The sequence below is a fragment of the Conger conger genome, chromosome 3 (genome assembly GCF_963514075.1).
Source record: "Conger conger chromosome 3, fConCon1.1, whole genome shotgun sequence".
NCBI classification, from domain to species: domain Eukaryota; kingdom Metazoa; phylum Chordata; class Actinopteri; order Anguilliformes; family Congridae; genus Conger; species Conger conger.
Genome location: NC_083762.1, coordinates 7374546 through 7395060, shown reverse-complemented (window position 1 = coordinate 7395060; position 20515 = coordinate 7374546). Strand labels below are relative to the sequence as shown.

At 39.3% G+C, this 20515-nt stretch overlaps 2 protein-coding genes across 3 annotated transcripts in view; one reads left to right on the top strand and one right to left on the bottom strand.

The window, feature by feature from the left end:
- Positions 1-610: 610 nt before the first annotated feature.
- The window catches only part of zic6 (zic family member 6), a 54690-nt gene continuing 34785 nt past the window's right edge, over positions 611-20515 (bottom strand). The window contains exons 1-2 of one of the 2 annotated variants that reach the window (XM_061236688.1): positions 4106-5150; positions 611-1994 (exon numbers count right to left, since the gene is read on the bottom strand). In XM_061236688.1, the coding sequence (XP_061092672.1) occupies positions 1360-1994; positions 4106-5063 (1593 nt within the window). In that variant the 5' untranslated portion in view covers positions 5064-5150 and the 3' untranslated portion in view covers positions 611-1359. Of the gene's footprint in view, positions 1995-4105; positions 5151-20515 lie in introns of those variants that run through there. The other variant, XR_009708375.1, reaches the window with a different exon arrangement.
- On the top strand, positions 13538-18606 carry zic3 (zic family member 3 heterotaxy 1 (odd-paired homolog, Drosophila)). Its single transcript, XM_061235477.1, has 3 exons — positions 13538-14809; positions 15668-15831; positions 16261-18606. Exons 1-3 carry the CDS (start codon positions 13810-13812, stop codon positions 16441-16443), a joined length of 1347 nt encoding a protein of 448 aa, XP_061091461.1. The 5' UTR covers positions 13538-13809; the 3' UTR covers positions 16444-18606.

The following is a 20515-nucleotide window of genomic DNA, read 5'->3' as shown; positions in this document are numbered from 1 at the left end:
TTTTTTTTTTTTTTTTGAGAATGCATTTCGCTTAATGACACACTCCCTGATCAAAGAGAATTGAGACACTTTAATGAAATATTGTATGCATAATTAATGTTACAGTACATACAGTAGGATTTTCATTAAATATCTTAATTCCTATCGCGGAAAAAAAGCTTATCATCTCAAATGAACCCAAATCATTTTCACACAAACTCGTGAAATGCTAACACGTAAATATCTGCGCTGGGGGCAGGGAGATTCCTCGTAAATCGCGCGCCGCCTCGAGTAGAGCATCCACATCCAACCCCACTCTAATGCCCACAGCGTATGGCATAGCAAGAGTCCAGTTTGTGTTTACACAGTTAAAATGTTCAGTGTTAACTCAAGTCGAACAGACCGCATATGAGTCCAATACGGACCATATGGGCCTGTAAGAGGACATCTAACGCTGAACATGTATGGCTCCACTTGTCCCATCGTTAATGTCATATACCGGTGCTATACATCATATAGCCTACGCGTAAAGAAATGAACTGAAATAGCAGGTATTCGCCCATATAGGGCTGCAATATAATTTGCAGTGATCTTGAATATTTCGGCAAAATATAGTCAGTTGACGTCTTAATGCTGGTGATTAAAACACGATTTTAATTTATTTTTTACATTAAATTACAGACATGATTACATTTACATATCCCATCCATCCACGTTATTTAGCCTACTAAATTAACTTGGCGATACAAAGAGAGTCTACAATAAACTCAGGCATCTTGTTTCAGTCTAAAAATATTGGCAGACTGATATTATCCTATTATATTAAATACGATGCCACTTTCTTTCAGTGATAAATTAGCCAGTTTAGACCTTCAGCAAGACACTGAACACAATACAATTACATGTGCTCCCCTTTTGTTTTAAGCATTGTTGGTTATGTACAAAAAAAGCGTAATAAATAACAATTAAGAGTATGCTTATTTGTTTCTCAAAAACTGCGACTTGTCTTCACTTGCTATTAAACAATCGTCTTCAATAAACCCCGATGACCCAAAGAGGACGTGTAGGAAAACGGGTTAAATATGATTTTAAAAGGTGACATGTCAGCTTAATTACATGTTAAAACCGCGCTATACACCAGTTAAAGCTTGTCGGTCATAAATTGCACGTGATGCGTTGAGTTCCATCATCTTTACCCACGAAGACTATCCATACAACAACATTTTAAAATACAGTGAGGCGTGCATTTTTTATTAATATTACAATCTGATATTGAGAATTTCACAGACATGAAAAATCCTCGCCCATTTTTGTTGATTCCACGCACAAATGACCACAAATCCAACCATAAATGAAATATATATTATATTATTAAGCAGGCTATACATCATCGTTACACAGCTTTGGCGAGAAAGACTCTGAACCCTTATAACAGGTGTACCATCCGTTGACGATACTTTTTTGGAGAGGCGAGCCGGTATGAAAAGGCCGGTGGCTCTGGGCGAAATTGTGACCCGGCTGGTTGGATGAGTATGGTGCCGACTCCGTCCTAAAGTGACCCCTTTGTAACAGCAGGGGGTCCAAGAGAGCCGGTGACCTATGCGTAGAATAGTCCAAACTGTTGTCATATGAATGATGGACGCGTGGGCACAGAGTAGAAGCGTTTCGAGCGTTCGGGGATAATGAATCTCGCGAGGTCGCAGGCAGAAGTGTGCGCGTCACTGTCGCTTTAGGGGAGCCTGCACTTTGATGATCCGTTACTTCGGGTGACGTGACCTCGGCAAGGTGCTCACTGTCATCCCCACACCCCTCGCTGGTTTTCGCCATGAAGGCCTTGCAGTGTAACTTCATGTGCTTGCGAAGGGAACTGGGATGGGTGTAACACTTCTCGCACCCTCTGATCTTACAAATGTAGGGTTTGTCGCTGGAATGCACGTGAGAGTGTTTCTTCCGGTCACTGCTGTTTGCAAATCTCCGATTGCAGCCCTCGTATTCACATTTAAACGGCTTTTCACCTAAACGTACAGAGGAGGGAGAAATGGCCTGTTATGTGAAGAAGTATTGACTGATGAAATACATAGGCCAAAAGGCCCGAATTAATTCAACCTTTCTACTTATTTTGACACGACATTTTGAGAATTTCTCGACGTTTTGTGGGTTTGTGGAAGAGAAAAATTTAGAATGTTTTTCCATCATACTACAAGCAAGAGATCATAGCATTCCAATAACTGCAGTATATTTTGCATAATTTCCATAATAATGGCGGTCTAAAACATGACATGTCAGATTTATTAAATGTACAGTTGAGAAATTATGCAATCAATGTTTTGACTTTTGTTAAACTAGCCACTAAACGCTATCTCCGTAACGTCATTGTGGTGTTACGTTATAGCATCTAAGCCAAGGTAGCAGTGCATTTCAGCAATCAATGAACTCAGGCTTGATGGCAATGTAGCATTAGAACTGTATTACTCTCTTCATAATGGCACATTTCAATAGCAGCAGAAAACAAATACCTGCATGAATCCTATCAGAAGTAGATACACTTCATGAGAAAAACCTGTTACACTGAATGGTTGCCTAATTTCATACACAGGTTTTGCATATATATACATGTTTATGTGTGTGTTTGTGTGTGCATGTGTGTGTGAGTATGTGTATATATTTTGTTATATATACAGTTGGTTCTATGGCAACTACATAACAACTATCATAACTCATGTAAAGCCTCTACTCTGTTGGATAGGACCTCTGGTTTAGTACAGGCACTGAAGCTGTCAAAACGAGTCAATCCAGGACCTATTTCTTCCTTTTCTTTTTCATTCAAGCATTTCGCTTTATCTCCCAGTTTATGCGTCCATGCGCATTCCGTTTGACATTTGGCCTTCTTTTTTTTCTTTCTTTTTTTCTTTGTATCTCCTCAAGATGTTTTTTAATTTAACGTCTTGTCCTTGTTACATATTCCCCCTGGTTAATAAACTGCATTTAAATATGTCACTGCATTCACAGACTGTATTTAACAATAAAGCAAATGTGCCTTGTCGTCGACTACTTTCTCTAAGCAGTTGCAGCCTTGTTCCTGTGGGAGCGCAGCAAAATAGTGTGAGTTTACCCCAAGCCGGGGCTGCATGAGGCGTAACTGCTACGTCACAGCTCTCCGGTGTCCCTTGTTTTACTTTCTTGGCTAAACTGACTCGGAATGAGAAGGGAACTAAAATAATTACGGGCCGCACTCTCTAGGAGGAGTTCCGGCACAGAGAATCATTACACTATTACAATAATGCTTTTCAGAATGACAGCTACCTGTTTCTCGAACACTACTAATGTGTAATTATTTGCAACTCACAGGAACAGATTCCGAAGTTTGGGCTAATTCAAAAGAACAATTTCATTGAAATCTTATATTCAAAATTACCATTAGGTATTGTGGATACATGTGATATGAAATTTTCTGAAATACCAGGAGATTATCGATTAACAATACAACTACTAACGATAATAATGAGAGTAAAATAGCGCATTGATAGAATAGTAAATTATTTAAATAGTAAATAATCAAGTGTCAGTAAAAGTTTCACCCATTATCTAAAACTGCCGAACAACATGGATAACACGGTCACTTCAAATATTTCTGCATAATGGTTCCAAGATTATCACAAGTGCCTACTTCTCTGAAACTTTTTAAGTTATTAAAAAGTCTTTTTTTCGTAACTGCACTTTAAAATGATTTGGGGATGGAGTATTAATTGTGTTAACGTAAATTCGAATGCAATTGATGCCAATAGAATCACAAACGTCAGTTTATAAGTGTAAAAGAATGACTTAATACCCTACAATAATATCAAGTACTTTCGCGTAATCGCTTTAGTTTACTTAAAATAACCTAAAACGTATTGCAAGAAACATTATTCCATTGAGAATATTTTTCCAAAGTTTCCGTAATTGAAAAAGCCATGTTGTTGATTCTGAATGTGTTCATGAAAAATAAACTCGCTAGACGCAGAGAAAACTAGACTAAAAGGCATCTGCTGTCAACTTCACTTCCATGAAATACAGAAGAGTAGCAACATTGTTGTTATTATTATTATTATTATTATTATTATTATTATTATTATTATTTACCAACCTGTGTGCGTTCTCTTGTGGATCTTGAGATTTTCTGATCTTGCGAAAACTTTCTCGCAGCCGTGAAAGGGGCATGGGAATGGCTTTTCCCCAGTGTGGACTCTGACGTGGTTCACCAGCTTGTATTTGGCTTTGAACGGCTTTCCCTCTCTGGGACAGCTCTGCCAGTGGCAAACGTACTCAGACTGCTCGGGTCCCCCAACGTGCTCCACCGTTACATGGGTGACCAGCTCATACATGGTCCCGAATGTCCTCGAGCACGGCTGCTTCCCGGCCCCATTTTGGCCGTCCATCCACTTACAGACCAGCTCGCGCTTCAGGTCTTGCCTGGAGCACCTGAAGAAAGCATCGCCCCCGCGCTGTATGGCCATGTTCAGCGGCTTGTAGAGATCCAGGAACTGGGTAACTAGTTGTTGGCCGCTGCCTCTTGGGCCACTGAGCGCCTGGCCGTACGGGTGCGTTCTTGTGAGAATATCCCCGGGCAGACTCAACATCACTTGGCCGCTGAAGTCTCGGGTGGCGTCGGAGGAGCCATGGGCCTGCTCCTGATACGCAGTGAAAATCGCGTGGCTCCTGCCTTCTCTATAGCCGGGAAGGTCACGATACCTTCCAATTCCGCCATGTTGGGTAGATCTTGGTACGAGTTGATCAGTGACTGGTGGCATTCTTGTTCCAGGAAGGTTGGCGCCACCGATGAAGCCCCTAGGACTCTGTTCTAACCGGTAGCTGGAGTATCCCGAGTCTGCAGGATGGGGGACGGAATAGTCAGCATATGTGCTGGACCTTGTCTCGGGGTAGTCTCCTAAATTGTGCGAGGGGCAGAGTTTTAAGGAACTGCCAGTGGGGTGTCCCATGTGCTCCCCTGCCAAAGGTGGCAGCACCACGCTGGGTTCAGTATTGCTCTCCCCGGGGTAGACGCAGGAAAGAGGGCAGCCAGCGAACCTCGGGAGGCTTGTCATGTTTTGTTGTGGGTTTGGATGTGGACTTGCAAAATCAACCTGTTTTATGCCTAAGGTTTACCTAGAAGTCGCATTTCCATTATCCACGCTGTGTATCATCTGCATGTGAAATTCCTAACCCTGAACTTCCCAGAACGAACAGGAACCATACTCAAGTCGGTTAAAGTTGGTGCGAGTCCCATGCCGTTTACTTTGCCCTCTTGATTTGTGGCAATAACCGTAGTAGTAAAAATGCTTCGAAACAGGTCATGGTGCAATATAAAAGCACAGCAGGCAAGACCTGCTTTTAAAATGGAGCGCTTTGGGATTGGTTGGAATTCGGTATGATTGACGGGAACTTGGTTTGTTTTAAAAGGGACACGCATGCATTCGCTCCACGACTCCGTTTTCGAATATTGCGAAGAAAATTCTTTGAAATGTGCCGCCTATACACCAACAAATGCTGGTAGCTCTTTGCCTCTCATTAAAAAATCAAACATTTTCCCAAATCCACACATTCCTGCCTGTTTCCCATTGCACACACTGCATACTCATGCGCTATTACGGCTGCAATGGGAGAAATGTGAAGTCTAGTGTACCTCCGAACGTTCTTGCGATAGCATGGTTTTACAGCCCATAGCAAGGGCGTGGTTTAATATAATCCAGAAAGCAATACGACCCCAGTTCAGACAGTAATAACAAATTCGCCTTTTCATACAAAACTACTATTTCGCTTGCAAGCATAATCCGTGCACACGTTATTGTGTGTATATTATAGCCTGCGTGTACATGTTGTTGTTTTTGTTCTTGTTGGTGTATGTGTGTATGTGTGTATGTGCGTGTGTGTGTGTGTGTGTGTGTGTGTGTGTGTGTGTGTGTGTGTGTATGTGCGTGTTTGCGTGGGTGTGTTTATATCATTATACACATTTTACGGAAACTCTTCAGAGATTAGGTTGCTCCGTCCTGTCGGATCATGACTTAATTTAACCAAGATGTTCACACTAAACTCAAACGAAGCGAAACTGACTGTATATACTGTAGCGACATGGAACCAAAATCTAAAACAGCTAAAATGACTTCAAAAATGAAAAAGCTATATTGTTTCTCATTTTATGGTCAAAGGCTTAGGTTTTGATTAAGTGACCTCACTATTGTCCGTTACGACAGTTCTGTACTTCTTCAGTAATCCTTCAACCAGTTGACCATGCTACTCTTGCAAGCAACTTAATCGAAACGAATACTCTGTGCGGTGTGTGTGAGAGAGAGTGTGTGTGGGTGTGTGTGCGCGCGCGCGCGTGCGGAGGCATGAGTGTCTCGCGGTGAAGATCTCCTGGAAGACATGATTACACTATGCATAGAATCGATTGGACGGATGAAATCCATATTTACGGGGCATTTGTTTGCCAATTTAACAAAAAACGGGGGAGATAAGATGCATCTACGTCATCTTAACTTCTGAATTCTCAAAATAGTGACAGCCCACCTGAAGTTGAATGTATCAACAAGTTTGTCAACGTTTCAGTGAAACATGAAAATGAGTATTTCTGAATGCCAACCTGTTATTGACTGTATTCACAAAGTGTGGTAATAAAAGGTCAACTTTAAGTTCATTGCATGATATCCTGGGACATCAGTCATGCTTCACTCCTACTAAGGTCACGACCAACCCTACGGGCGTACCCAGGTGGGTATTTACCAGAATATCTGTTGAATGCGATTTATGGTTATGGTCATGATCATCTTAACTAATTAAAAAATAGCAGGTACGTCTACTTTCTCCTTTGCCAATATACCATGCTACGATTTTAGTTTTTACTGGTCATTTGTATAGGGCCCAGGGGAGACCGATTCTGCTGAAACCAGATAACAATTTTTTTTTTTTTCTAAAGGCTTAAAATCTTATACGATAATTTACTAGATCATACTGGTCTGGAGAGAAGTTTGTAGTCTAGAGGTTCATCAAGCATATTTCAAGTGTGAAAGATTCAATCTAATGAAACGGATTACGGCGGAGCAATTCAGTTTCTTCTTTTCGGTGTAAGAAAAAAAAGTAATCAAACAATCCAATAGCTTATAAAATGCACATGTATACAGAAGCGTACTTAGTGCACATGAAATTATATTCCAAAAAAATAAGCAAGTTTGTGTGTGTGTAGACAAATAATGAATTGATACACAATTAACATGATGAATCTTCATACCAATGAGAATGAATCATTCCTAAGTGTTTCATTCAGTTAAATGTTTTTAAAGGCGTCAATTTATACAGATGCTACTATTGGTTATTATTGTAGCCTTTTCTCTTCCAAAAAAATAAATAAAATGTTCGTCACACCTCTGCAAACTTCCGGATTTGAATGTTCAGTCTATTAGGGGAAAATGTCTCTTTGTCTTCCAGGTTCGTTACATTTATACATTTTGAAACAATAAAAGTAAAAAGTAGAGAAAATGTAAAAAGTAAAACAAATGTGTGGTCATCATGTCACCATTCACCAAGTGCTTTCAATGGATATTCTCAGAAAGAAAAAAAGGTTCCAAAAGGAACCCTCTGATTCCATAGAAGAACCTTATGTAGTTCAAGGGCTCTTTGTCAGGCAAAATGGTTCTTTGTCCGGCAGCTTTCACACTTCACACCTATGATAGAGGGTTCCATAAAGAACAAAAAACGGTTCATCAATGGAGACAAGCCAAATAACCATTTTTTTTCTGAGAGTGTACAAGTTAAACATTGTTGGTGTGGTGTAGTGTGTGTGTGTGTGTGTGTGTGTGTGTGTGTGTGTGTGTGTGTGTGTGTGTGTGTGTGTGTGTGTGTGTGAACAAGAAAGTAAGAATGTATATGTTGTCTCAGTGACACATGACACTTTTATTTAACAAGATACAAAAAGCAGTTACTGTTATAATGGCATAACATCACAAGACTGATAATGGGGTGTACGGATGAGGCTTGTTGACAGACATAAACGTGGCGATATCTGCACGCAAGCAGCCCATTAGCCTTAATAACCATTCGAAGGTAATTAAAATGCTCCTGAGCATTCGCGCCAGTTTGCCCTCTCACCTTGGACATGTTAGTTTGCTAGATAGATTGCGCACAGAAAAGGTGCCTCAGACTTAAAGTGACTTTTCTGGCGAAGGCCTTGTTGGGACGGCAGCTGACTCACACGAGGGCATTAATACACCTGGAGCGTAATGCACGGTACACACCCAACACACCCACACAACGCATGCATATCCATATCCACAACGCGTCGAAGTGAACCAGGACACAACAGGCAAGACAAAACTATATTAAAATATGAAACATATCGGATTTCTATATTACTTTTTTTATATTCTGGATTGTATGGTTAACCTGTGTACCTTCATAGATATTAAGCATCACACCCATGGCATGTGGTAACCTAAAATGAATCTCTCTCTCTCTCTCTCTCTCTCTCTCTCTCTCTCTCTCTCTCTCTGTATATATAAAGACTGTATATTTTTTGATTTTATTCTAAATTTTAAGGCAAATTGCTGTACCTAAAAGTTGAGTATATTTAAGACGTGAAGTTGCCTTACAATTTGAAGTTGGCATTTTTAGACATTTCCACTCAGAAAAGTAATTGAGTCGTAAGTAAATTGATGTGAATCGATGATTGATTTAAAACTTAAATGTCATACGTACATTTCACAAAGCAAAGATGCTGAAAAACAAAGTAAATACAAACGTACTATTTTTCAATGCAGGCAATAATTGACAATAAGTTTCACCAAACAAATACTAGCCTATACTTCAATATACCCGTTCCTTAAAATGACATGCACAAATAATTTGAAAATCTGACGGAAATATCGCTGGATCGCCTGGAACATCAAGACTGTCTGAGAAATAGGAGCAACAGGAAGAGAGCACAACAGACATATGTAATTCAGATAATCAATCTAGCCAATCATTCATTTATTCTTCGTTCTTTAAATAGACATAGTGCCGAGCACAATTTCTTCGAGTTTCTCCATCAGAAGTGTATCAGCAGTCACACTGTACTGTCTTGCTTTAAAAAAATGCTGTTTATTAAACGAAAAATCGTTTGTTGGAAATGTCTATGAAACTGCGGAGAGTGTATAGCATTGTATTTTTCCGTTGAGTAACGAGTGGGTTAAATGCAGTGCAGAAGTTCTTTAGAAATAAACCTGTAGAGTCTGCGCCTTCTAGCAGTACGAAATTCGGAAATACAGTATGCAACTAGGTTTCATGCTGGTATATCCTACGTATTATCCATAACTAGTCATTCATATTTTGATTTCAGCCATGTGGAAGAGAAAATTATTTCCTCTGAAGTAAATCTGAGCACATAAACGCGCAATACACTTTGTATTGTAAAAACAACCCAAACAATTCGTTTCCTTGTTATTACGGATCTGCACATGTTTGACTTAGTAACTGCATGTGAATTATGCAGTTTAAAATGCATTGTTATTGCTTGATATAGTCTATCTGTTCCGCTGCTTATCTATTCGCGGTGTATAATTCCGATGCAATATCTGATCATATTCACTTATTTATTTAATTTACTGTATGTATGAGTAATGCCAGGGAAGAAGATAGTGCAGGATATTAACAACTAACTGGATAACGAATGCTAAGGATAAAAAGTAAAGCCTTTTTAACGTGCCACCTTTTATTACCACTCCATTCAACTCCGACTACCTCCAAGAAAGCTTTTGCGCATGCTCAAGGCAATAGACATTCTGTAGGCCTCATCATCCTTCCACAAATAAAAATGTCATCACTCCAACGCAGTACTAAGATACGTTTCGTTAAATATGAATCACAGAGCCGACGTATGAACAAATAAACACATTCCACTCGTGTGTTTAAACAAGCGCAATTTTGCTAAATATAATTTATGAGCACCGGGCTGTCAAATGTAATGAAAAAAATACATCCAAGGACACGTGCGTGAAGATAGAATATAGGCCTACTCTGAACTCAGCTTGCAGGTAAGTCCATTTAGCGAATCTCTTTATCTTTTATGGCAAAAGTCAAGACATGTGTGTTTGAAAAGGTGCCTTTAAAACGAAAAGTGAGCACAAAATGACTTACGTGAAGTATCTTATTTTGTTCGTGAACTAATTACGGACATGCATGGGAAACAACTGGAAACAACTATTCTACATAAAAACGTTTTCAAAGTCGCATATTTTAAGTTCTAATGGGCATTGTATGATGAAGGAGGAATGACTTTTATTATATTTACACACGTTATCCTAAATTGTATCCACATGAATAGTAGGCTATTTTTAAAATCATTTTTATCAGTCTATGGGCGTCATGTAAAACATTACAACAAGAGATTCTACACTGCGGGGTGAATAGAATATAACTTCATTCATCACTGCTTTATGAGACTTGTAATTCTCGGGGATATTGTTCCTATTAATCAATAATAATAATATTACCATGATAAGAATGAATTACTTCATAATAATTATAGGCGTATATAATAATTGAATTGCTATTTTGCATTTGTAGTAGTAGCAGTAATAGTTTTGTTGGTGTTGGTATTGTTATTGTTGTTTCTGCTGCCATTGGAACTGTTAGTTGTAGTAATAGTAATAGTCATAGTAATAGTACGATTAGTATCTGTATTTAAGAGAACATTTATACTACTTGACCCATCTTGCCATTCTAGGTAGACACCACACCCAGTATAAGAGCTTTTTTCATTACGTGCAATACAAATGCTTCGTCATCGTATGACAGAATGCATTCACATTATATAAGGTAAGTTAAGGTAAGCTACCTCTAAGGAGGTACAATAAAGGACCATACATCATCATCATCATTATTATTATTATTATTATTATTATTATTATTAATATTAATATTATTAATATTATTATTGGTGTTGTTGTTGTTGTTGTTGTTGTTGTATAACTTAAAATACAAAAGTTTACGCACTAAAGAAACAGGGAAGGAAAAACTGTTTTGCACAACCGAGTGGCTGTTTTGCACAACCGCCACATTCCGGACATCTGGAGGAATGTATTGCTCTGAAATTCAAGAACATCGGGAGAATAGGCTGTTTTATGATATCCCATAATATGCGCTGGGCTCTTTGCTGTGCAACAGTTGCTTTAGATTATTTTCTGAAGACAGTAACCTGGAACAACACGGGGCCTATTTTGCTGCCAAAGGTCACTGCCCTTGGTTTGCCCTATATAGTCCGCAACTGCAGACCCCTAATAGAGCAGAATAGCTAGTTGATGCTCTAATTGAATTATGCTTTCTTGTTATAGAGACAACAGTGCACGTGCTTCTTGTCGTTAATTATTTTATAGCTACACTCCTGACTGTGAACATACCGTACACAATAACCCTAGTGAGTCCTTTCGTTTCAACAAGCCAATAAAATATGGAAGAGGAAAAGTTAAGAAAACTTAACTGCCTGTCACTTGTGAAAGTTCAGGAAGGTCGCCATAAATTTTGCAGCGTTAAGACTTCCCAGTGTATTTATCGCCAAATTTGTATGTTCTCTCCGTGTGTGTGTGTGTGTGTGTGTGTGTGTGTGCGTGCGTGTGTGTGAAAGAGAGTGAGAAAGACAGCGAGAGAGCGAGAGAGAAATATGTGGTATATCTGTTCGTTTTCCTTTAAGTTATTACCGACGCAATAAATGGAAGAATAGTGCAAAACTTCTCACAGCAGTTGACAGATTAACTGATTGTTATCAAAACTAATATACTAGACACATGGTTCCTAATAAATATATATTTTTAAATGGACCACTTTTTCGCAGGCCAGGCACATGATAAAGCATCTCCGTATTATAACCGGTTAAACTTTGCTATTCACCATATAAATTGTGTATATCCAGTCATCCTACTGCTAACTGGTCTGTGGCTCCTTTATGTTGGAACAGAACTACCGTAATATCGATAAACAAGGCTAAATAACTTAATTAACCAAAAATACAAAAGCAGCTAAATATTAGCTACAAATGAAATGACAGTTAACTCACCTCATAACATAAGACTATTCTCGAAGAATATGTTGTAGGAAAGAATGCGTGGTAGGTGCAGGACTAATGTGCAATGGACTACTGATTTGAAAAAATGTTCTCTTTTTCTTTTCCCCAGATCTCTAAAATAAAGAATGTGAACTCCTTCCCGGGACAGATTGCAGGGAAAGGGGGGACGTGAAAGGCTTGGAGTTATAAAGCGCTGCTTGAAGCACTCAACGCGTCTCTGAACTTGATCAGATTTTACGTTTCCTGCAGCGAGTCGGCGGCAGCCTTGTGAAACTCGCTCAATAGCGCGGGGTTTTGGGGCTTGGCAAAAATCTGAGCATATTACAATTACTGCCATCTTTCTTTCTGTCTTTTATTCTTACGTTCTACGCCCTATAGGGCTTTGGAATAAAATTCCGCCCCCTACACTCCCCACCTCGCGCGACTGAAAAGAAAGCACATTTGGGAATTCTACCAAACATACATAAACGACGATACATTTATAAAATATTACTAATTACGAAATATATAACCTAGTAAGTAGGCTACTCAAATGAATACTTACAGAGAATCGAGAAACGATCAAGAAAAGTGCTAGTTTGCATGTTAAAATCAATTTAAACTATTAGACAGCACTGCATTCCTTCAAGTTGATTAGCACACCCCACCCTGTGGTACTGTATCTATTAAAATAACTGGTTTATGAAAACCTATTTTAATAACTTCTTCAGAATTGAATTTATGAATTTGTGATTTGTACACAAATTAAAATTATGAATACCTGACGAATACACATGGCATACACATGAGTAGGCTAAAAGCAAATGTTAAAGCTAAAACAAGATGGCAAGGGATTTGAAAATCAGTGCCATTTTAAGGTCAAGAAGTTACTGGTTTTATTGCTCTCAACTTACCAATATTTCACGTGGCTTGCGTGTTTTATAGCTTGCCTTGTAGCCTACACCAAGGGACATTTTTTGAAGCATTGGTGGATGTTAGCCTACAGATTCGAAAGGTCAGAAAAAAGCTTCAAAATTAGTAATGTCAGAGAAACGGTCAGCTTTGTGGTTTTAATCAAAGCTGTGCGGATAGAACTCGTTTATTTTATATATTAGCCTATATGTAGCCTACACTGCATTTCAAACTAGTCATATAGACTAACTTAAAAAACAAAACGAGGCAAAATCTAGGTACATATCTAAATATAACTTTTTGAATAGTATGTATACAAGTCAGCTGACGTGTTTGTAACTGGAAACATACAAGGGACAATTATTAAAGCGCGACAATATCCCGTATCCCTTACCTGCAAATAATGCTTCGGCTGACCAATCAAATTGAAGCGTTGAAATAAACTGCCATTTTCAATACTCAACTGTGCCAATCAACATACAGCTAGCCAATTAACTCGCTCCACTGCGGTCACGTGCCAAGGAGGGAGTGCAGCTCTCATTGGATAACGCAGAGCTGCCTCCCGAGCTCATTTATGTGCAAGCAGTGAGTGATTGACTTTATCAGTCCAAGGACATCATTCGCTTGGAGAGGGGGGGAAAGTTTGATCCTCTTTCTCAAGGATCTGTTGCAGGAGTTTTTTCTCCCCCGGTTACTGTGAGAAGGATTGGCATTCCAGTTATTTTCGTTCTTTTTACATTCTGCATTTAATTTCTGAACAAAAACAAGCAAAAGTGAATTACAGTTCTACATTGTTTAACAGAACGTCGCTTGCCTGGGTTTATTGTTATTTGTCTTTTTCCCTCGTTTTACTTCGTCAATTGATTCCAATGACTATGCTCCTTGACAGCGGTCCTCAATTCTCGGCTCTAGGAGTTGGGGGCTTCGGAACGCCAAGACACCATGATATAGGGAACAGAGACTCAGCTCTAGGGCTGAATCCCTTCGGAGATTCACCCCATTCCGCAGCGTTCAAACTTAGCCCCGTAACTCACGATCTAGCTTCCAGCCAAACCTCCGCGTTCACACCACAAGCCTCCGGATACGCAGCTGCCCTTGGACACCACCACGGCGGGCAGGTGGGTTCGTATGGCGGTGGAGCCTTCAATACAACTCGGGACTTTTTGTTCAGAAACCGGGGCGCAGGCATTGGCGAATCCGCAGCAGCGAGTGCCCAGCATGGGATCTTTAGTGCTTCGGCAGGCAGTCTGCACGGACCCCCTGGAATCTCGGAAAACCCGGGACATCTGTTGTTTCCTGGGTTACATGAGCAGACCGTGAGCCACACTTCTCCAAGTGGACATGTAGTCAACAGTCAAATGCATCTGGGTTTACGCGGGGACATTTTTGGAAGACCTGATCCTTACCGCCCGGTTGCCAGCCCCAGGACGGATCCATACGGAGCTGCCCAGCTGCACAATTACAACCACCCGATCAACATGAACATGGGGATGAACGTACCAACACACCATGGTCCTGGGGCTTTCTTTAGATACATGAGGCAGCCCATTAAACAAGAAATGTCATGCAAGTGGATAGACGAGAACCAGATGAACCGACCCAAAAAGACTTGCGACAGGACTTTCAGTACAATGCACGAGATGGTGACACACGTCTCAATGGAGCACGTTGGCGGTCCCGAACAAAGTAACCACATTTGCTTTTGGGAGGACTGTCCCCGAGAAGGGAAATCTTTTAAGGCCAAATACAAACTCGTGAACCATATCAGAGTGCATACTGGGGAGAAACCATTTCCCTGCCCTTTCCCTGGCTGTGGAAAAATATTTGCCAGATCGGAAAATTTAAAAATTCACAAAAGAACGCATACAGGTAAAAAAAGCAAAAATATATTTTCATTTCGTGCTATTACTAAAGCGAGATCGGTGCTAACGAATACTCTCTTGTACGACTTGTTGGGGGAAATTTGAGGCCTGGATTATTTTGTTGTTTACGAGCTTGTTTAATATGGTTTGCACATAGGAGGCTTAGACGAACACGACTTCAGATGTAAACTTGTTTTTAAATAATATTAACACAGTTAACTCGTATTAAATAAGACTATGGATGTTCGCTCATTTTAAAAGCTGCTGTTACTATGTTTGGTCAAAGCCTAATGCTTTGTTGAGACTCTTAATTTGTGTATTAGCCGGGGACGGCCGTTGTGTGAACTGTGAAGTAGCCTAGCTATTAGTCTACCTCCGCTAAAAGTTTTTGATGAAATTAACACTTTCGTCGTTTCTGCGGTAGCCTTTTATTTCTTTTAGACAAGTGAGCTATTAAATAATATCATTTAAATAGCTTCGCTTATTTCACTATTTAGATGTGTATGTATGGAATTTACATTTACCACAGTGTCAAATAAAATATCAGCGAGCTTTTATATAACTGCCCGATGTGGGCTGTTTAATAAATCAAAGCGCATTCCTGCGAATTTTATTGTGTGTTCGATTTCCTAAGTTTAATTACACGTGTAGGCTGTGCCGTAAAACCGTGTGAATATACTCGTCAGATGGTGCCGAGTAGCCTAGTCGCAAGACATGTACCCGTTAAAGATTTTACTGCTTCAGCACGTAGTAAATATGATGTAGGCTACTATGGCGGGTGGATTCGATTGACCCTTTATGCACTGAAGGAGGCTATACTACAAACGGACGGGACTGTGTATTTACTCTGTCTGTTATCTTGCAGGTGAAAAGCCGTTTAAGTGTGAATTCGATGGCTGCGACAGACGCTTCGCGAACAGCAGCGACAGGAAAAAGCACATGCACGTGCACACGTCGGACAAGCCGTACATCTGCAAAGTGTGCGACAAGTCCTACACACATCCAAGCTCTCTCAGGAAACACATGAAGGTAATTAACCGTTGTCTGCTTTGGGGCACGAAGGTGTTACGAATTCACTCTTCCATTTGACGTGGGTGAAGTCCAGAGACAACCACAACCGAGTAACATTACAATATTTTTTTCCTGTAGGCAGTGTGTTATTGTTTTTGCCCATACAAAAAAAAAAAACAGAATTTCCACAAGATCAACAGGCTATACACAAACGATTAACACCCTCCATCTTTTTGAATTTGTTTGCTAATGTCTTCATCGGCTTGTCAGTTAAAGTGATACAATGATAAAGATACATGAAAAAAAGGCCGCCCGTTCGTTGCTCCAAAAGTGTTTGGGAGAATGCAACAGTTAAGCTGCTCCTCAATATTCCGTTTTACACCAGGCGACTGCGTGGAGTATTAGAGTACATTTGCTGATGTGTACATATTGCTGTTGTATTTGTAGGTGCACGAGTCTCAAGGTTCAGAGTCCTCGCCAGCTGCTAGTTCTGGATACGAGTCGTCCACACCGCCAGCTCTGGTGTCAACGAACACTGAAGACCCGACAAAAACACCCCCATCAGCCGTGCAAAACACTTCAGCGCACAGTGACGGACTTCCGCCCAACTTTAATGAATGGTACGTTTGAAACTGAGAAAACAAGCTTCTCGATGTGGACTAAAAGGTTAAGGAACCTTTGAAAACCACTCGCATCAAGGTGTACATAATGGGATTGGAAACACATTTATGAGGAGATGAGATAGCAGGTCCGCTAGCCAGCAGCAGGCCTTCTCCATTCTCAGGATTCGAAATTTGACTTTTATTCCGAGTTTGAACAAAACATAAAATAATAAAAAATCATTCTTTCTAAAAAATTTAAAAGGCTTTTTCCCTTTGTAGTTTTCAAATTGCAGATAATTATTTTATTTTTATGTTTTTTCACAAAAAAAATTATTTAAAAATAAGGGAAAAAGGAAGAATCTTTCACGGTCTTTTATATTAGGGTGATGCTTATGTCGCCTTTGAATTGATTGTTAAAACTTCAAACAGTCTTAAGAAACGTGCCAAAGTCTTGTCTTGAACTTGAACAAAAAATAATAAATAATAAATAAATATATACTCGTGAATGTATTTTCCTTGTTTGATGGGGTCGAATCTGTTGTCAGTCCGTTTTCAGGTGGAGAAATGTGGTATTAGATTACGATTGTTACCGTTGCATATAACGTTGCCTTTTGTTAATAACTATGTAAATACATATCCATGATGCCATATTTATCAATTTGTAATTTAATTGCCAGAGTAAGTTCCGAAACTGAAATGCTATTTATGGAAATGTTTTCTAACAAGATGATGTACAGTTTTGGGTCATAACCAGCTTAACATTATAAAATGATCAAATTTCAAGTTCACATATTACGATTGTATCTTTTTTACATAAATGTGTCTTATTTAGATCTCAAAAATAGCAATTATATAAATATTCTGGATTGACATTTGTCTATATAATGCTGTTTTGTTTTTGTATTTCCCATCGACACTGTTTATCTTGTGAGGCCACTGATATTCCTGTATAACAGATCTAGTAAATGATCTAGTGGGACGACGAACTGTCATGTACACATTTTTTTCTGTCCTTTAGTTACATTTCTTTGTACTTTAGTTTACTTTTGGCATCGGAGTATAGGCTTCATTTGTACAAACATCACCCCATTATGCGCGTTTAGGGGAGTCCCTTAGCAGCCATGTATACACATTACCCCGTTGCACTCTGATAAAACAGATCCTATGTTATGCAGTGAAGTGCATATAGCTCCCAGCCATAAATTCTAAACAAAGGTGACAACAAAATGAGTATTTGGGGTCAAATACCCAAACGCACCAGCGAATATGGTCGTCCATTATTTATGGTCCCACGCCACCAATGTCTTTGTAGATGCAAGTAAGTGTTTCAATGTATGCATCATCGACAATAAACTGTCACGGCACAGTAACTTAAAAATAATAATAATAAAAAAGTTTTTGTCTGTCAGCTTGCATTGTTTTAAATGTAGTTCTTATGTGAAAATGAGGGTGTAAATTGTGTTTAAGTAATGTGGTGTTACAAATAGAACGGGTTAATTACACATTTGCTTGTTTTATGTGAATAAGCTTTCAAACGTGTTTGTATGAACATACCTAGTCTGAAGAAAAATAGATATACCAGATGAGGGAAAATGTGTTAACGTGGCACAAAGAGTTACAACATTGCATTGTAACCTATTTTTACAAATTGAATCTTATGCATATACAAAATATATTGTGCTTATGAAAATGATTTCAAACCACCAGCACTACTTTCAAAAAAAGAAAGAGTACCTCGTATGTAACAGCGATATATTAAAAAAAATCTTATTTAAATGATTTTCTGAATATATGTTTTATATACTATTTTCTATACCTTAATTTAAAAAAGAAATAAACTTTATTTTAACCGCCTGGACATCCCATGACCTGGAGTCGTGTCAGAATGTATTTCTGATGTATAAAAGCAACTAGAATGTGATGTTGTAACACTTTTTGGAGGAAATGGGTCACGCGCGAAGATATTCCTGAAGAGCAAACATTTGACTTGATGAACTTTGTCACTGTGCCACATTTGAGGCAAATGATAACACTACGCGTATTCGGAATTTAGTGAAAGGAGACTAAGGTTCCTTGTACTTTTTGGAAGTAGCCTTATTGTTTGTTGGTTTGTTTGTTTTACAAACTATTTATGAGGAAATGTGAACATACATTTTGACTGAAATTAAAATTATGAACCATGATAAAACTACCAAGTGAAAACTACTTGTTATTTCTTATTTAAATTGCCATTTACTGGCCACAGTATTTTGTTCTTCGTTTGAAAGACATGTCCCAGTAAAAGAGCCGGCAGTCGACTTGAACTTGACAGTGAGAAGGCGCCATCTTAGCATCTTGTTTCTGTAGAGAGGGAGGGAAAGTTTTGTTGCCAACGTTAACTGCTGCTTTCTTCGCACGTTCGGTCGAAGGGAGATGCACACCTAAACTCTTTGCTGCGATTATCATGAAACGTAATAAAGTTATAAAGAAAACATCGCCAAGAAACTATACACTTATAGAACTCGAAATGACTCATGTTTTTAGCTTTCTGGCCACTTTTTGAAACTTGAGCAGCAGAAACGTGGTATGTAGAAGTTCAGAACTGTTGATATTATATTGTGCCTCACGCTGTCTGATGTAACGAGAGAGCATCACAGCGACGAATACGTTTGCGTGTACGATTATGTCATGTGTGCCCACGCAGTGTAGAAACAACCTTAGGCCCTACCCCATTGGTAAATCGTAATACAATCGAAAACAAAATAGAGGTGTTAAATTTTTAAAAAAGATAAATATGCACTCACGTTACTCCATATGTGCAGATGTGCTTATATGCTACAGGCAGATTATACGCTCGCCAATATGATGATTTCCTTTATATTTAATATTTTCTGTTCAATTTAATAGAATATAAATATGGGCGCATTAACTGCGGAGTGAGCATTTCTAGCCTCGGTAAATATAATAGGTGCTGCCATAAACATCCACGAATGAATGTTTTAGGAAGCATATAGGTCAATCTTGCATTCAAATTTGAAACAACTGGCGCCAGCTCCCATATTTACCAGCCTACTGTGTAGGATGGTACAGCTAAAAACGACATTTTCTCGACGTTTCGCACCTATTATTCTTGTCACATGTTTTAGACCTTATACATGTGGCTTGAAAAATGTTCCCGGCATAAAAATATATTATCATATTTTCAGTCCGACCCCCACGGAGCCACCCACCCCCATCTTCAAATATAAACAGTATTAACAATTTATCTGAACCCCATTTGTTTCCACTTCGTGCGCAGGCGCGTTCTATTATCTTCCTCGAATACTTTTTTTCCTTACCCGAATAGCTCAAGTTCTCCCTGACGAACTTCATGACGTCGAAAGATGGCGCAGGGTATCCCGCTGAGCCGTGATAAAATTGTATCTTAACTTGGTAAATAAAGTTGTAGTATCTTTTAGGATGATGAAAACTGCTGAAGTACATCAAAATATCAGGCTATTGGCGCATGTACCTAAAAGTTCGTTGATAAGATCCCAAGATCCAGTTTTTTTTTTCTTTTCAAGACATGAAAGGCTGCATTCTGCGGGTTCTCAAAGGGATTAGAAAGCGCTGCCTGTCACGTGGCAACAGTTCTTATGGGAGCTGTGGTTTGATAGTAATGATGTTGACCACAGTTCAGATAGTAACAGCGCGGGATTGCTTTTTGTCAGTACAGATTGCTTGCATCGAAATAAATAAATAAATAAATAAACAAACAAACAAACTGACATGGCAGCGCGATGCAGGTATTTGCACCAATTAGGCGACATTTTTAAAACAATGCTTCATAAATTCTGTTCGTGCGCACAATGCTGGCTACGCAGATTGTCTGAGAAACAAGAACACGTCGTAAACGTAGGCTACGCAACAAATGCATTCTTATACACGTTTATACGAGTACGTGGTTTTCTTCAATAAATTAAATCTCTTCCCCCAGACTGACGGCTATACACTACCCGGCTCCCCTCAGCTATCAACCTCCCCTTTCGCCCTACTCAATCACACAGCATTTGCTGGCTAAGCGGAGAAGCTCGGTCTAAGAGGATAAACCCATGCACACAGGTTCAAAACGGTTTTTGTCA